Source organism: Lissotriton helveticus, chromosome 1_1 (genome assembly GCF_964261635.1).
Source record: "Lissotriton helveticus chromosome 1_1, aLisHel1.1, whole genome shotgun sequence".
In the NCBI taxonomy this organism is placed as follows: domain Eukaryota; kingdom Metazoa; phylum Chordata; class Amphibia; order Caudata; family Salamandridae; genus Lissotriton; species Lissotriton helveticus.
This window is the reverse complement of record NC_136057.1, coordinates 1,329,942,989-1,329,961,884: the sequence shown is the minus strand read 5'-3', so window position 1 is coordinate 1,329,961,884 and position 18,896 is coordinate 1,329,942,989. Positions and strand designations below refer to the sequence as shown.

At 47.0% G+C, this 18,896-nt stretch overlaps 1 protein-coding gene across 1 annotated transcript in view; it reads right to left on the bottom strand.

Annotated features, from left to right (window-relative positions):
- The window catches only part of LOC144772798 (von Willebrand factor A domain-containing protein 7-like), a 556,704-nt gene extending 538,678 nt beyond the window's left edge, over positions 1–18,026 (bottom strand). Inside the window, exon 1 of the mRNA XM_078657375.1 lies at positions 17,805–18,026. Coding sequence (XP_078513501.1) covers positions 17,805–18,026 — 222 coding nt within the window. The remainder of the gene's footprint in view (positions 1–17,804) is intronic.
- Positions 18,027–18,896: the final 870 nt, after the last annotated feature.

Sequence of the window (18,896 nt, the reverse complement as noted above, 5' to 3'; positions counted from 1 at the left end):
CAGCGCTTTCCCTACTGTTGCACTCACTGGAGTTGGAATAGTAATTTTTACCCCTTAGCTATCCAGCGCTTTCCCTACTGTTGCACTCACTGGAGTGGGAATAGTAATTTTTACCCCTCCGCTATCCAGCGCCTTTCCTACTGTTGCACACACTGGAGTGGGAATAGTACATTTTACCCCTACTCTATCCAGCGCTTTCCCTACTGTTGCACTCACTGGAGTGGGAATAGTACATTTTACTGCTCCACTATCAAGCGCTTTCCCTACTGTTGCACTCACTTGAGTGGGAATAGTAATTTTTACGCCTACGCTATCCAGCGTTTTCCCTACTGTTGCACTCACTGGAGTGGAAATAGTAAATTTTACCCCTAAGCTATCCAGCGCTTTCCCTACTGTTGCACTCACTGGAGTGGGAATAGTAATGTTTACCCCTACGCTATGCCGCGCTTTCCCTACTGTTGCACTCCCTGGAGTGGGAATAGTAATTTTTACCCCTACGCTATCCAGCGCTTTCCCTACTGTTGCACTCACTGGAGTGGGAATAGTAAGTTTTACCCCTAGGCTATCCAGCGCTTTCCCTACTGTTGCACTCACTGGAGTGGGAATAGTAATTTTTACCCCTACGCTATCCAGCGCTTTCCCTACTGTTGCACTCACTGGAGTGGGAATAGTAATTTTTATCCCTACGCTATCCAGCGCTTTCCCTACTGTTGCACTCACTGGAGTGGGAATAGTAACTTTTACCATTCCGCTATCCAATGTTTTAACTACTAATGTTTTGATTTTGTTATTAAATGTATGTATTATCTTTTTTTAATACTTTAATGTGTTAATTAAATATAGAATATTTTATTTTATTTTAAATTATTTATAAATGTGTTTATTTTATTTTTATATAATTAATAAAGTTTATAAATGAAAGAAATATAATAGTTAATAAAATGTATTTAAGTAAATATATGTAAATGTACACTTTTTGTGTTTATATTTATTAAATTACGTTTATTTGGTATAAATAAAACTATATATTACATTTCATTTCATTTGTTAATAATAATATTATTTAATTATTTCATTTAAGTTATGTTATTTTTTAAAATCAATATTTTTTACATCGATATTTTTGAGTCGATATTATTGTACTTACATGTTTAAGTATAGGGAGTCGATATTTTAGTAATTGATATTTGACTATATTTTTGATAATGATATTTAAGTATGGAACTGGGAGGACACTATGATTACCATGGTTAAAACCCACAGAGAGCTCCAGCCCTCAGAGCCAAAGTTAGGTGTGGCCGAGGACTTCATCTATCTTGGAAACGCCCAAAGTGGGTAGGGTTAGCCCTGGGAACCTTTATCCCATTGGATGGTGTGCCCCCAGGAGTCACTCTCACCCACTTTCTTGTGTCAGACATAATTGTGGACTAGACCTACTCTCTCTACTATACCCAGGACAAAGAAGTGGACACCAAGGGTCATAAGGCTGACCTCCTGTTTAAGCTACAGTAATACAACAGGCTACAAGAGGCCATTCCTGCAACTGCCCAACTGATCAGTCGCAACTGGACCAGGAAGGGCCTACTGCCACCACGTGAGTCTCCAACCTACAGTGACATCTGGGGAGGAGGGAAGGCTTTAGAATTGTACTACTGTGGTGGATTGAGGCTTAAAGTACTAAAGTGAGAAGGTAAAATGTTTGACCAGGACAAACCCCATTAGTGTCTCTGACCCACGCTCCATTTCGGTTAGTGTCAATTTGCTTCTATCTCAATGTTCTACCACAATTATCACTATCACTATCACTTCACTGTCACTGGAACTTTGTGTTTCTTAGCCCTGTATCTCCTGAGAAATTTTAAATGAATATCTTCAGTTTACCTTACTAGATGTTTGTCATTTTGGTGTAGTTTTGTTGATTACATTTTACTCAATATTTCTAATTCATTTTAGGATTTTTATTATGTTGCATATTAATAACTGATTTAGTCCTGCTAAATGTTTTACACCTTGCCTCTAAATCAAGGCTGGCTGCTCTGTGCCACAGCTGCAGGGGGGTTGGGATCAGGTTTATTTAGAAACTTGAATGATTCATCCCAACAAAGATTGCATGTGTTACTTGAAGGCAGTACATACAGACTCCCCCCAACTAATAACCACATTTATGATACTTGTATGGGCCATGTTTAGTGTCTGCCTACACTATAATGCCTTTTTCGAGATAATGTTGGTAGTGATGTTCCTGCCCTTGATATCTACCCTAGAGTTTTTTTACTAGGTCTGAGGTCATGTGTTCTTGTGCTCCCCACACATTGAAAGTTATTATGTGAAAAGCGTTAGGCACAGCTTTACCATGTCTTTGACTGTGCAAGGCAGCATATGGTGTTTATTACCAAGTGCAAAAGATGGTGTGCGCTGAAAAAAGTGCCAATTTCTTGTCTCTTTGCATCAAGGGGTCTTTACGAGGGGGGCAGATCAGTGCAAACAACCATAGGTTTTGATGCAAAACCCAATGTAGTAAGGTAGCCAGACTGGACATTGAGTAAAAAACAAACACCTACATGAAGCAGACCGAAACAAGGGAAAATGCGTTTATTTCTCAAAAACAACCAAGCATATTGCATATCAAACATCATGTTGGGATTCCTTCTGAGTTTGTCTAGCCATAGGAATCTACACAGGAAGGCCCAACTCCCATTAAAAATGCTATACTAGACAGCGTACTGTCACCTCTGCACCTTAGTTCAGTGTTGTGTATGATAAAAGGCAGCCTTGTGATATTGCCAGTGCAGGGAATGACCGCAGATGCAGGTCAATCTTAGTAGATATGGCTTTAGACTTTGTTTTCTGCCTTGCCCAATGCAGTACCCAAACTTGGTTGAGTTACTTGACAATTTAGTAAATCTAGGTGTTAGAGTTTACTGACTGATAATATTTATTTTGATCCCAATTGCATTTATTTAAAAGCAGTTGCAGATCATTATGAGTAGGGCTCCCGGTTTTCCATTTAAACGGATATTTACATATAAATACAGGCGGATTTTTTTTTTCCTTCCTCTGTATTTATAAATAGACACAGAAAAATACTGACGAAACAACCATGTGTCTATCCATGTCTGAGGTTCACAGGGGCTGCCGAAAGAAATTTGAAACCGTTGCCAGATTCTCCTGCATACTATTCTTCCATCTAAATCACCCTAAGCACTCCCATGCTGAGAGAAACTGATTTGTTTGCAGTGAGCCTCTACCGCCCTGATAGCAGCAGGCCAGGAGCGCTTATCGGCTGTTTTGAATGCACACTCTCGGCTGTTTAGGCTGGAATTATCTGGCTGTTTCTTTGGTCTCAGTGCCTGTGTGGATCACTAGAAAGGAAAAGGAGGGAGCACCATGGGTAAGTGGGGAGGGGACCCCAGGACACTCTAAAATCACAGCGTAGGCATTGGCCATCACAGTGTCTGGCATAGTGATGTCACGGCCAAGTAATGGACACTAAGGAAACTTTCAACCTGGACAATTCGCATAGTCGAGTGCAGGGAGCGCGGAGCGATGCCAGGAGGGTTAGAGGAGGTAGATGGTGGCCTCTCAGTATCGTTACCATTCCTGTTTGGGGGAAATTCTCGAGGAGTGCAAAGGTCATTATTATATCATCTCAAGTGACTGTGCCAACATTGAAAATGCAGGGTGCTGTCCCCACCCACTCAAAAATTGTTTAAACAGAAGGGATTATCTGCAACTCCTCTCAAGCATCACCACAAAAAAATCCTTTCTGGCTTCGAGTCCTACTTAGTGTCGTCCCTCTGCTGGAGTTCTTAATAACTTCAAACTGTTGCCAACAAGGGACAGCTTAAGGGCATAGGCAAGTAGGGCTCCCTCATTTGGTCAAGCCCCTCGGACTGGGCCTTCACAGGCAGCACTCCTATTTATCTTGAAGTGAGTAACCAGGCCCAAATCTTGGCTTCTGCTCATCATCCTAGGAAAATCACTTGATTTACCAGTGCCTGTAAAAATTAGAGTGATCTTATGTAATCAAACTGGTCCTCATATCAAGTGCTTCAATGCCTTTGGTGCGTGGTATGCAAAACAGGCAAAAATGCACAACAATGTAAAACATCATTATTTTATTTGAGAAAAAACCCTTCCCAAGCAAAATGTGACCATTCAAGATGGACATGAAAAACAAGAAGAAATGGGAGGAATTAAAGTAGAATTTGAATCTTGGTGTTTACTTACCCATCCAGTGATTTTGGGCAAATCACTTAAAGTGAAATGCTGGCTCATGTAACGGGTACAAGCAGCAAGAAGCCACTTGCACACTGTTCCCTGGACTACTTTTGCTCTGTAGTGAAGGGTGTTAACTCCTTTGGTGCTCATGATGAGCCCAGCTCGTCATGAGTCACAGTGGAGCTGTGCTCATGACGAGCTGGGCTCCTCATAACGGCTGCGCTCCACCCACGCGCAATTGATTCCCCGCCTAATCAGTGGGTGAAGTTGTGATGAGTCCAGCTTGTCATGAGCACAGCTCAAATGTGACTCATGATGAGCTGGGCTCATCATGAGCACCAAAGGAGTTGACACCCTTCACTACAGAGCAAAAGTAGTCCAGGGAACATCGCGCGAGCTGGGCTCGTCACCAGCATCGCGGCGCCGTGCTCACCCCCCGCCCCCCACTTCCCGAGGGAGAATTACCCCCGCAGCGAAGGGGTTCACAGTTTATAAAGTTGTAAATAAGAAGTTGTAGATCAGAAGTCCTTAACGGGGTTAAGCTGTACAGACTGTACTCTGAAAAGTTTGTACTAATGTCAGGAGACCAGGCCGCATAAAGGCAAAAAACAACCAGAAAGAGCCTCAATGTCCTCAAAGTCTATTCAAATACACATGTTCTTGTCCTACAATGGCAAAGCTTTCAAGTGAATGTATTGTGTTTATTTAATTTGACATATATATATATATATTACCTACTGGCGGTCGCCAGTAGGTAGTTATAGTTAGGATTGTTTTCCATAGGGAAATCGCAACATTCTATTGGGAATAAATTTGGCGCCGGTTGAGGAATCTGCCTGAAATTTTCCTTAACTTTGCCTCGCGGCGCTCCGGTCCTTCCCTGAAAGTTTGGGGGGGGATCCGTCAAGCGGGGGCCGAGATAAAAGGGGGGTCCCAAAACGTGTTTTCCCCATGTTAATTTCCATAGGGCGGTCGGACTCACTTTTAGCTCGAACGGCTGAATGGATTTTCACCAAACTTGGCAAAATTGTAGGGACTGGTAGCCCGATGTGCCTTTGCTATGTCTCAAGATATGTGCTCCAGAGGATTTTGAGTAATTTAGGTTCTAAAAATTTTATATATCTATAGCCGCGCCCCGGGAGCGTACCCTGGAGAAAAAATAATGACAGACTTCTTTACAAATGTAGCATTTTTTAATACATTGGAGGGAGTTCTTTTTCATTTTTTTAAGAACACAGCTGTTTGATGAGAATTGGAGGTAGCTCTGAAAAGAACTTTTGTTTTTCTTTTTTTTTTTATCAAAAACAGGGAACTGAAAACAGCTCAACAGGAGCCAAAAAAAAAATAAAAAATTAGGCCTGGGGATAGCAGCGGTGGTTCTCGAGAGCTCGAACCCTGAGTGTGACACTTTGCTCCCCATAGCAAAGAAGATGGTCACATTTTCGGCATTTTAATATAGCCTGATTAAAAGCAGACTGAATATTTGGTATCATCTCCTGCTCACGCCGACGCACAGCAGGTGTTGCTCCACCGGTAGAAGTAGAGCCACCATCCCTGGGAGCCTCTCGTGCACGAGCCCTGACACTCTCCCGTGCATAGTTCTGGGGATGTTTCCTTGACACGTGGCGTATCATCGTCCAGTTCCCGAAGCTGTTTTTTTTTCTGGGATTTCCTCTCGATAAGATGGTGTGGCATATTTGACACTCCACCTTTGGAGCATTTACCTTCTTCTCCCCCTCTGGAATTTTGAAAAATTTCCAAATGAAATGTTCCTTCACAGTTCGTTTAGGAACCTCCTCATCAATGAAATCCTCAGTCTCATCACTGCTGCTGGATGCTCTTGCAGCAATGATAATAGACGTAAATTTGGCACAGGTGCCAAAAGCAGGTCTTGCACTCACAAAAGTGAAACAAGAAGTGAAGGAAATGGGTGGGGATTTCAGTCTTTGTAAAAAAAAAAAGTTAGGAACCAATGAAAAGTGTTATTTTCAAGTCACATGATCCGGGCTTTCATCATTCGGAAACCAAAACTGATCTGCACCAATGAAAAGTGTTATTTTCAGATCACATGACCCGACGCGCTTACGCTACGCGCCCCGGGGCGCGCAGCGTAAGCGCGTCAGGACGTTGCGCGATCGTATGCGCTCGCGTGCTTCCGGGTGCTCTTACACAGTGCGTCATATGACGCATCACGTGGCTACGCGAAACGTCACGATGTTGTTTTCGTTCGCGAGAATAGCGCTAACGGGACGCTCCCCGGTACGCGCACCGGGGCGCGCCGTAACATTGCGCTTACCCGTGCGTTCACCGGTACGCGCCCCAAGAGCGCCCCGAGGTTAAAAATAAAAAAAAATAAAAAAATTGACATAATTATACAATATAAACTTCGTTTTAAAATTTGTTATTTTTTATACCTATAAAGATTTGCTATTAAAAAAACAGTGAAATTCACTGAAAAAACCATAGGTTTCACACCAGTTATAGTTAGGAATTAGCATTAAAAAAACCTATTAAATTCACTGAAAAAACCATAGGTTTTACACCAGTTATAGTTAGCTGGAAGTTTTACTCGCATAAAACCATTGAAATTCCCACGTTATAGTTAGTTGGACTCACTATAACTTGCGCGTGCAATGCACTGCTGATGACGTCACATATTACATCACTCATGACATGGTCAGTGACATCACTCAGGACATCACTGATGACACCATCCTTGTGACAGAGTGACAGACCTCCTTTCACTGTAATGAAACCTTTGAAAACACATATTCAAAAATAGAAACTAAAATTTTCAAAAAAATGGAGATACCCATACCAGTTACAACAACCAATTCAGTAATTCTACCATCTATATACACATCCACTCATTCACCAACAGTTCTATATAGTCACTCATACATATACTCACTCATCATATGTAGTGATACACCTATACATCCTGTTACACACCGACAGTTATCCAAAAGTTACTCACACACATACTCACACATGCAAATAAACTATTGTACATCCATTTATTTGTATATACAGCTATACACACACTACCACTTTACTTCTAAGGAAACTTACACATACTTACTCTCTTAAACAATCACTTATAGAAACACATACTAATTTAAACAGGAACTCTTACAATCCCTCACTCTCACATATACTCACTTATATACATCAATACTCACATATACTACATTAAAACATATGTAGTTACTGATAAAGACACTAGTGAGACAGTCATTCAGTCAGTAACACACACATATACACACTCATCCACCCATACAGTCCTGCACATATGCTGTCTTCAAAACACATACAAAGAGAGAGTCATTCATTCATGCATGTATCAATCAATCAATCAATCAATCAGGTCATTTATAGAGCGCACTACTCACCCGTAGGGTCTCAAGGCGCTGGGAGGGGGGGTGCCGCTACTGCTCGAACAGCCAGGTCTTGAGCTTCTTCCTGAAGGAGAGGTGGTCCTGGGTCAGGCGCAGGTTGGTCGGGAGTGAGTTCCAGGTCTTGGCGGCCAGGTAGGAGAAGGACCTTCCTCCTGTTGTCGCTCTTCGGATGCGGGGGACGGCGGCGAGGGCGTGGTTGGTTGATCTGAGGAGGCGCTTGGGAGTGTAGAAGTTGGTCCGGTTGTTGAGGTAGCTCGGGCCTTGGTCGTGTAGGGCTTTGTGTGCGTGGGTGAGGAGACGGAAGGTGATTCTCTTGTTGACCGGGAGCCAGTGCAGATCTCTCAGGTGTCCGGAGATGTGGCTGCGTCGGGGGATGTCGAGGATGAGTCTGGCCGAGGCGTTCTGGATCCGCTGGAGTCTCTTCTGGAGCTTGGCGGTGGTTCCGGCGTAGAGGGCGTTGCCGTAGTCCAGTCGGCTGGTGACGAGGGCCTGAGTGACCGTCTGCCGCGTCTCGGTGGGGATCCATCGGAAGATCTTGCGTAGCATGCGCAGGATGTTGAAGCAAGATGAGGAGACGGCGTTGACTTGTCTGGTCATGGAGAGGGAGGAGTCCAGGATGAAGCCCAGGTTGCGTGCGTGGTCCGTCGGTTTGGGTGCGGTGCCCAGGGCGGGGGGCCACCAGGAGTCGTCCCAGGCGGAGGGCGAGGAGCCCAGGATGAGGACCTCCGTCTTGTCCGAGTTCAGTTTCAGGCGGCTGGTCGTCATCCATTCGGCTACATCTCTCATCCCTTCGTGCAGGTTGGCTCTGGCGGTGGCGGGGTCGTTGGTCAGGGAGAGGATCAGCTGGGTGTCGTCGGCGTAGGAGATTATGTTGAGGTTGTGTTGGCGTGCGATGGCCGCGAGGGGGCTCATGTAGACGTTGAAGAGGGTGGGGCTCAGTGAGGATCCTTGAGGGACGCCGCAGATGACTTTGGTGGCCTCTGACTTGTACGGTGGTAGGCGGACTCTCTGTGTTCTTCCGTCGAGGAAGGAGGTGATCCATTCCAGTGCCTTGTCCTGGATTCCGATGTTGCCGAGGCGCTGTACTAGGGTGCGGTGGCAGACAGTGTCGAAAGCCGCGGAGAGGTCCAGGAGGATGAGGGCCGCTGTTTCTCCATTGTCCATCAGAGTTCGAAGGTCATCGGTGGCAGCGATGAGGGCGGTCTCGGTGCTGTGGTTCGCTCGGAAGCCCGACTGTGAGGGGTCGAGGGATCCGTTCGTCTCGAGGAAGGCGGCCAGCTGTTTGTTGACGGTCTTCTCGATGACTTTGGCCGGGAACAGGAGGAGCGAGATGGGACGGTAGTTCTTGAGGTCGGTGGGGTCTGCTGTGGGTTTCTTGAGAAGAGCGCTGAGTTCGGCGTGTTTCCAGCTCTCAGGGAAGGTGGCGGTGTCGAAGGAGGTGTTGATGATGTCCCGCAGGTGGGGTGCGATGACCGCGTCGGCCTTGTTGAAGACGTGGTGAGGGCAGGGGTCAGTCGGAGATCCGGAGTGGATGGAGTTCATGGTGCGGATGGTGTCTTCGGTGCTGATCGGGGTCCAGGTGTGGAGGGTCGTGGTGGGTGGCGTTGTTGCGGTTGTGGCTTGCGTTGGTTGGTTGTTGAAGCTGTTGTGAATGTCCGTGATCTTGTTGTGGAAGTAGGCCGCGAGGGAGTTGCAGAGGTCTTGCGACGGGGTGATGTCGTTGTTTCCGGCGTTGGGGTTGGAGAGCTCTTTCACGATGTTGAAAAGTTCCTTGCAGTTGTGTGCGTTGTTGTCCAATCGATCCTTGTATGTATTTTTCTTGGTGGCGCGGATCAGTTGGTGGTGTTTCCGGGTGGCGAGCTTGAGGGTGGTCATGTTGTCCGTGGTTGGTTCCCTTCTCCAGACTTTCTCGAGGACTCGACAGTTCTTCTTGGAGCTCTTGAGTTCGTCGGTGAACCATGGTGTTTTTCTGCTGCAGGGTCTGCTGGGTGGTGTTCTCAGAGGGGCGAGTTCGTCCGCGCAGTTGTTGATCCACTTCGTGAGGTTGTCGGCGGCTTGGCTGGGGTTCACTGAGCTGGCGGGAGGGTGCTGGCTCAGGGAAGCGGTGAGCTGGTCGGCTGAGATCTTGTTCCAGCTTCTTCGAGCAACCTGTTGCTGGTGGTGGTGGATCGTCGTTTTTCGGAAGGTGAAGTGGACGCAGCTGTGGTCCGTCCAGTGGAGTCCTGTTGCGTGGCTGAAGGTGACGTCTTTGCTGGATGAGAAGACGGCGTCGAGTGTGTGTCCGGCGAGGTGGGTGTGGGTGGTCACCAGCTGCTTGAGTCCCAGGTTTGCGAGGTTTTCCAGCAGGGTGGTGGTGTTGCGGTCGTCGTTGTTCTCCAGGTGGAAGTTGAGGTCCCCGAGGAGGATGTAGTCGGCGGAGGGGAGGGCATGCGGGCTGACGAAGTCGGCGATGTCATCGCTGAATCGTGTGCGTGGTCCCGGGGGTCGGTAGATCAGGGTGCCTCTGAGGGTGGTGTTCGGGTTGGTGTGGATCTGGAAGTGCAGGTGTTCAGCGGTGGTTAGGGTGTCGTCGGTGTTGGTCGTGATGCGGATGGTGTCTCTGTGGATGATGGCGATGCCTCCTCCAGTCTTGTTGGCGGTGCGGTCCCTCCGGATGATCTTGTAGCCCTCCGGGATGGCGATGGCGATGTCTGGGGCTGAGGAGGCGTTCATCCAGGTCTCGGTGAGGAAGGCAACGTCAGGGGCGGTGGTGTCGAGGAGGTTCCAGAGTTCTACGGCGTGTCTGTGGACGGAGCGGGTGTTGAGCAGGATGCACTTGAGGTGGTTGCTGCTGGGGTTCGGCTTGGCGGGTGTAGGGAAGGTCCGGATGCAGGTGAACTTGCAGGCGTGGCAGCTGAAGGGTCCGTGGGTGTGCTTCGGGGCGGCTCGGTGGCATCCTGGGGTGCGGCCGGTGTTGAGTGCGAAGAGATCGGCGGCGTTGTAGGTTCGTCGGGGCGGCCTCCGTCGGTGGGGGCCAGGGGTCCTGGCCCTGGGCGCGGTCCAGGCGCAGACGGGCTTACCTTTGGCGCGCCTTCGGCGCACAATCGGCGCGCCCGCTGCGCGTTCGCACGGTCGCCATTTAAGGCGAAGTGCGCGGGTGGGCGGGGCAGCTGGGAGGCGGGAGCGGGGAGGGAACAGAAGGAAAGAAGGGGCGGGGTCGGCGGTGGTGGCGGGAAGCGGGGGCGGCGAGGGAGGCGGGAAACAGGACGGGGGACGGCCTGAACTTAAGAACAAGCACAAATTACAGTCAAAACAACGCTGAACGCGGGCAAGACAAAAACAGCAGAAACAAGCACAAGTGACTGGAAAAAACAGCAGGGTCAGCCGGCAGCGAGGCAAGGCACAGCAGAGGGGCGCACGCAGCAGCTGGTGGCCGTGCGACGCGGGGGTGTCCCACCAGTGGGTCACACTCACCTGTGTCGCACGGTCGCCATTTAAGGCCAAGTGCGCGGGTGGGCGGGGCAGCTGGGAGGCGGGAGCGGGGAGGGAACAGAAGGAAAGAAGGGGCGGGGTCGGCGGTGGTGGCGGGAAGCGGGGGCGGCGAGGGAGGCGGGAAACAGGACGGGGGACGGCCTGAACTTAAGAACAAGCACAAATTACAGTCAAAACAACGCTGAACGCGGGCAAGACAAAAACAGCAGAAACAAGCACAAATTACAGTCAAAACAACGCTGAACGCGGGCAAGACAAAAACAGCAGAAACAAGCACAAGTGACTGGAAAAAACAGCAGGGTCAGCCGGCAGCGAGGCAAGGCACAGCAGAGGGGCGCACGCAGCAGCTGGTGGCCGTGCGACGCGGGGGTGTCCCACAAGTGGGGCACATGTATGTGCTAAGTAATACCCCCACCAAACCATACAAAGACTCATACTGATACTAAGAAAAACATCTAATAACCCATATACATACACATGTAGCTACTCACCAACCCATGCAGCCACTTATACACAAAGTGAAACACTAATACATATATTTAAATATTTAAACATTACTCTCTAATATATGTATTCACTAAGATACACTTAATAAACGAGTTAACCAATCAATTTTTTTTTTAAAACCATCCATATAAACACTCATTTAAACATTTATTCTTCCATCACCTTTTACATATACATATATAACACATATTTATTTTTCAGAAAGACACACATTCACTGGATGGTGTCATCAGTGATGTCATGAGTGATGTCACTGACCATGTCATGAGCGATGTAATATGTGACGTCATCAGCAGTGCATTGCATGCGCAAGTTATAGTGAGTCCAACTAACTATAACGTGGGAATTTCAATGGTTTTATGCGAGTAAAACTTCCAGCTAACTATAACTGGTGTAAAACCTATGGTTTTTTCAGTGAATATATATATATATATCAAATAAAGAGTTGCCATTAGCTTGGAGGCGCACACAAAAACACAAGTAGGACTCACTTCTTCTTGTGCTAAGAGGTCCTTTTTAATTCATTAGAGACCGGCATTCATTTCAAAGTTATTTGTGCAAGGTCCCAGCATGCCTGCAGGCTGTACACCAGAGTCAGTCCACCTGGGGGCAGGTATTGCGGATTCAAAAGCGGAACTTGTTGCGAAGCACTGCCACAATCAGTTCCGGTCCGTGATCAAGAGGCAGGAGCCTCGAAACGCGTAGGACCTTGCACAAATAACTTTGAAAAGAATGCCGGTCTCTAATGAATTAAAAAGGACCTCTTAGCACAAGAAGAAGTGAGTCCTACTTGTGTTTTTGTGTGCGCCTCCAAGCTAATGGCAACTCTTTATTTGATATATAACGGCCAGCCAGGGTCGTGGGGAGCGCACCGCCATGAAATTAAACATATGGACTGCAGCGGGACACGAGAGCCCCACAATGCGGAAAAACCAAGCTCACCTCAAATATAGAAACTGGCTTTTCTTTTACAAATACCCACTGGAGGGTGAAAGCAGCGAAAAGAACAGGATTACTGGCAGCCACTTCGTGAAAAGGTTAATGAACTTTGAACCACAAGTCCCAGCATGCCTGCAGGCTGTACACCAGAGTCAGTCCACCTGGGGGCAGGTGTTGCGGTTTCAAAAGCGGAACTTGTTGCGAAGCAGCTGCCACAATCAGTTCCAGTCCGTGATCAAGAGGCAGGAGCCTCGAAACGCGTAGGACCTTGCACAAATAACTTTGAAAAGAATGCCGGTCTCTAATGAATAAAAAAAGGACCTCTTAGCACAAGAAGAAGTGAGTCCTACTTGTGTTTTTGTGTGCGCCTCCAAGCTAATGGCAACTCTTTATTTGATATATAACGGCCAGCCAGGGTCGTGGGGAGCGCACCGCCATGAAATTAAACATATGGACTGCAGCGGGACACGAGAGCCCCACAATGCGGAAAAACCAAGCTCACCTCAAATATAGAAACTGGCTTTTCTTTTACAAATACCCACTGGAGGGTGAAAGCAGCGAAAAGAACAGGATTACTGGCAGCCACTTCGTGAAAAGGTTAATGAACTTTGAACCACAAGTCCCAGCATGCCTGCAGGCTGTACACCAGAGTCAGTCCACCTAGGGGCAGGTGTTGCGGTTTCAAAAGCGGAACTTGTTGCGAAGCAGCTGCCACAATCAGTTCCGGTCCGTGATCAAGAGGCAGGAGCCTCGAAACGCGTAGGACCTTGCACAAATAACTTTGAAAAGAATGCCGGTCTCTAATGAATTAAAAAGGACCTCTTAGCACAAGAAGAAGTGAGTCCTACTTGTGTTTTTGTGTGCGCCTCCAAGCTAATGGCAACTCTTTATTTGATATATATATATATATCAAAAACAAAGGTTGCCCCATTGAAGATGCCTCACATGAAGGGTGCAGACTCAAACACCCTCGGTGGCAGCAGTGTCAGCCCTCTCGCTTCCTTGCTTGGATTGAAAGGCAAATGCCAAACGCGTTTCGAGCGATGTCACGCTCTTGATCACTGGCTTCACTCTGGCTTGAAAACACGGAGACACAGAACAATTAGGAACAGCTGATTTATTGCTTACACAAATCCCACCCCATAGGGCGTTGTTAATCATGGCCTCATGGTTTTAGTAGTCCCACTGTATACTGCCATTGGAACTTGTAGTCCTTTGTAAAACCCATGTGGGTGTCAGTGGTTCCGTTTTCACAATAATTGCCACAGTACAAAATGTTCAAAATAACTGACGCCAGTGGGTAAAATCAGTGCGGGAGTCACTTCCTGATGCCAATATATACCGAAGGCAAAGGTCCCCTTCATTCCTTGACAGGCTCGCGGTTCCGAGCACTGAAGAGCCGCTTTTTCAGCGGCGGGGCATCTTCACGGCTGGGCTAGCCGTTAATCATCAAAAACAAAGGTTGCCCCATTGAAGATGCCTCACATGAAGAGTGCAGACTCAAACAGCCTCGGCGGCAGCAGTGTCAGCCCTCTCGCATCCTTGCTTGGATTGAAATGCAAATGCCAAACGCGTTTCGAGTGATGTCACGCTCTTGATCACTGGCTTCACTCTGGCTTGAAAACACGGAGACACAGAACAATTAGGAACAGCTGATTTATTGCTTACACAAGTCCCACCCCATAGGGCGTTGTTAATCATGGCCTCATGGTTTTAGTAGTCCCACGGTATACTGCCATTGGAACTTGTAGTCCTTTGTAAAACCCATGTGGGTGTTATTGTGAAAACGGAACCACTGACACCCCCTTGCAAAGTAATTACATCTCCAAGTGGTTATTCCGCTATGCAGACAGTTAGGTATACTGCCAATGTCAATCCTGCAACAACGGACTTCCACGTCCCACTGGCACCCAGCATGACAGGCACCGTAGGACCGCATTCGCGGTGTGGCATCCTCGCGACGAGGCTTCGTGGCAATTAACCTCCATACACCAAGTTTTGCCTTGCTTAGAAGACGCCACACACGTGGAAGTTAAATCCTTTTATTGATGTTGGCAACAGCGATACCTTGCTTGCTGTAGCTGGAAAAGCGCCATACGCGTTTCGGGCGTGCTGCCCTTAATCATTGGCTTACAAATAAAGTCCTGGCTGTCTTTGCTGCATTTAAACATCTCTCGGGCCCGCCCTGATGGACATGTGCCCCAGTGCCTTGTGGATATTGCAGCTCAATTCTTTAACCACAGTGGGTGCAGACAGGACTTCTTGCAAAGTATTTACATCTCCAAGTGGTTATTCCGCTATGCAGACAGTTAGGTATACTGCCAATGTCAATCCTGCAACAACGGACTTCCACGTCCCACTGGCACCCAGCATGACAGGCACCATAGGACCGCACTCGCGGTGGGGCATCCTCGCGACGAGGCTTTGCCGCAATTAATCTCCATACACCAAGTTTTGCCTTGCTTAGAAGACGCCACACACGTGGAAGTTAAATCCTTTTATTGATGTAGGCAACAGCGATACCTTGCTTGCTGTAGCTGGAAAAGCGTCAAACGCGTTTCGGGCGTGCTGCCCTTAATCATTGGCTTACAAATAAAGTCCCGGCTGTCTTTGCTGCATTGAAACATCTCTCGGGCCCGCCCTGATGGACATGTGCCCCAGTGCCTTGTGGATATTGCAGTTCAATTCTTTAACCGCAGTGGGTGCAGACAGGACTTCTTGCAAAGTAATTACATCTCCAAGTGGTTATTCCGCTATGCAGACAGTTAGGTATACTGCCAATGTCAATCCTGCAACAACGGACTTCCACGTCCCACTGGCACCCAGCATGCCAGGCACCGTAGGACGGCACTCGCGGTGGGGCATCCTCGCGACGAGGCGTCGCCGCAATTAATCTCCATACACCAAGTCTTGCCTTGCTTAGAAGACGCCACACACGTGGAAGTTAAATCCTTTTATTGATGTAGGCAACAGCGATACCTTGCTTGCTGTAGCTGGAAAAGCGCCATACGCGTTTCGGGCGGGCTGCCCTTAATCATTGGCTTACAAATAAAGTCCCGGCTGTCTTTGCTGCATTGAAACATCTCTCGGGCCCGCCCTGATGGACATGTGCCCCAGTGCCTTGTGGATATTGCAGCTCAATTCTTTAACCACAGTGGGTGCAGACAGGACTTCTTGCAAAGTATTTACATCTCCAAGTGGTTATTCCGCTATGCAGACAGGTATACTGCCAATGTCAATCCTGCAACAACGGACTTCCACGTCCCACTGGCACCCAGCATGACAGGCACCATAGGACCGCACTCGCGACGGGGCATCCTCGCGACGAGGCTTCGCCGCAATTAATCTCCATACACCAAGTTTTGCCTTGCTTAGAAGACGCCACACACGTGGAAATTAAATCCTTTTATTGATGTAGGCAACTGCGATACCTTGCTTGCTGTAGCTGGAAAAGCGTCATACGCGTTTCCGGCGTGCTGCCCTTAATCATTGGCTTACAAATAAAGTCCCGGCTGCCTTTGCTGCATTGAAACATCTCTCGGGCCCGCCCTGATGGACATGTGCCCCAGTGCCTTGTGGATATTGCAGTTCAACTCTTTAACCGCAGTGGGTGCAGACAGGACTTCTTGCAAAGCAATTACATCTCCAAGTGGTTATTCTACTATGCAGACAGTTAGGTATACTGCCAATGTCAATCCTGCAACAACGGACTTCCACGTCCCACTGGCACCCAGCATGACAGGCACCGTAGGACCGCACTCGCGGTGGGGCATCCTCGCGACGAGGCAACGCCGCAATTAATCTCCATACACCAAGTTTTGCCTTGCTTAGAAGACACCACACACGTGGAAGTTAAATCCTTTTATTGATGTAGGCAACAGCGATACCTTGCTTGCTGTAGCTGGAAAAGCGCCATACGCGTTTCGGGCATGCTGCCCTTAATCATTGGCTTACAAATAAAGTCCCGGCTGTCTTTGCTGCATTTAAACATCTCTCGGGCCCGCCCTGATGGACATGTGCCCCAGTGCCTTGTGGATATTGCAGTTCAATTCTTTAACCACAGTAGGTGCAGACAGGACTTCTTGCAAAGTAATTACATCTCCAAGTGGTTATTCCGCTATGCAGACAGTTAGGTATACTGCCAATGTCAATCCTGCAACAACGGACTTCCACGTCCCACTGGCACCCAGCATGACAGGCACCGTAGGACCGCACTCGCGGTGGGGCATCCTCGCGACAAGGCTTCGCCGCAATTAATCTCCATACACCAAGTTTTGCCTTGCTTAGAAGACGCCACACACATGGAGGTTAAATCCTTTTATTGATGTAGGCAGCAGCGATACCTTGCTTGCTGTAGCTGGAAAAGCGCCATATGCGTTTCGGGCGTGCTGCCCTTAATCATTGGCTTACAAATAAAGTCCCGGCTGTCTTTGCTGCATTCTTCTTTTGCTTGCAACACAAATAAATGTGGCTAAATACAGAAAAAATGACCCCAAAAAAATATGGATAAATACAGACGGGAATGTTAAAAAATAAATACCATAAAACCTGGAGCCCTTATTATGAGTGATGGTGATGGAATATCACTGGTCGCACATATCACTGTAGTTATCTCCAAATAGCATCTTCTAGATGATCCAAATTAAAAGTAATGCAAAATACAGAATACAAATTTCTTTCAAATTACCTTGATTGTCCTGTGATAAGTGTAATGCAGGGGTCATTATTAGGATCCAAAATATTTGGAGTACGAGCAAGAACTAAATACAGGAGACAGTGACTAAAAGAGCTATGCGCAAGGTTTAACTTTTTATGCAGCATACAATAACCCATAACACAAATAAAAAATATGTGATTCTGAGGAAGCGAAAATCAGCATTCAGACAACAGCATATGTGAACTGCTACAGTTGACCGTCGAACCTCATCTCATGTGGCTGACATTGTACCAAACCTTCAGAATTGCTCTGTCTTCGCCAAGAGCCCCCACTTTATGCAGTAATGGGCGAAATTGTTATGAGGCAAGATTGTAAACAAGTTCACAATGAAACAACTCTTACATGCAGCAATGCCACTCTTAATTATTTCCTTCTCAAGTTTAATTATCATTCATTTCATCCTTGTCATGCATTCTTTGTTCTTGCACAGTTTCTGACATCTCCTTTCTCTTGCTACAATCAACTCCTTTATATTGTAGGAGTGCTCACATTTATATCCTCCTGACATTCTACTGATGCCCTCTCACACTTTCAAAGCTCAAAGAACTTACTTGGCAGGATTCTGGTGGTAAGGTAATGCCTTTGAAATTTGGGGTTTCTTGGAACATTCTGCAGATCCATCTCAATACTCCTTGCTTTGTTATATTGGAGTGTGTCATCCCCTTTCCTAATATTTTTGACAGGGAGTTGGATGGGATGAAGCCTGAAGACTTCATCATGAACAGCAGAAGAACCTCCACAAAAAGAAAAAGTTGACGGGGTTCCAACTTCATTATACCGCTGGGTGAAAGCAATGTAAAAAAGAGGTTCATTGTGCTACATTAATACATCCAACGTTAATCACATCATACTATTCTCTAAGAAACAGTAAAACATACCACATAACTTAGATTAAACACACTTGGCCTGTGGTCAGGAGATTGTTGAATCAACCAGAACAATAAGATATAGCCCCATGAGGCATATATAAAAAGGGGAGGCTACTGCTAACAAGTCGGATCATCTGGTGCTTCCAGAGAGCACAGATATGGGAGACAGCCATTACAACGCGGCCGCAACCACGCAGTACCTTTACCACACATGTGTTACAAAGCATGCACTGTTACCACGCATAACCATTATATGAAGAAAGGCACCCCTAAAAGTACTTTGTAGGTCCAGGAGCTAGGGAGGGGGCGGGGAACAAAAACCACTGGAGTATACTCCTGCATGAACTGTATTGTTTCTTTTTAGGCTTGCTAGAGCTCTGTGGGCTGCCCGTCATGGAGATTGTTAAGGCATAAACATAGGCACAATTATTCTAATATTTATTATTTATAATCTGTTTTTAAAGACAAACTATTATAGATGATACTATTACAAAAAAAGAGACTCTGTTTATACACAGTTAAAAACGTTTGTGGGAACACAAATTATTCATAAATGCTAATGCAGTTATTCTGCATCATAATACATCACATATTTTGTCTATCGTGGTGAGACAGATCTAAAAAATATACATATGCAGTAGCAACTATAGTAGTATTTACTTTTAATACGCTCCCTATACATTCAACCACACTTGACCATTCTCACCTCATACGTAGTAACACACTCACACACTCTTATCTCACACTTGGAACTCCCCAACCTTGAAAACATAC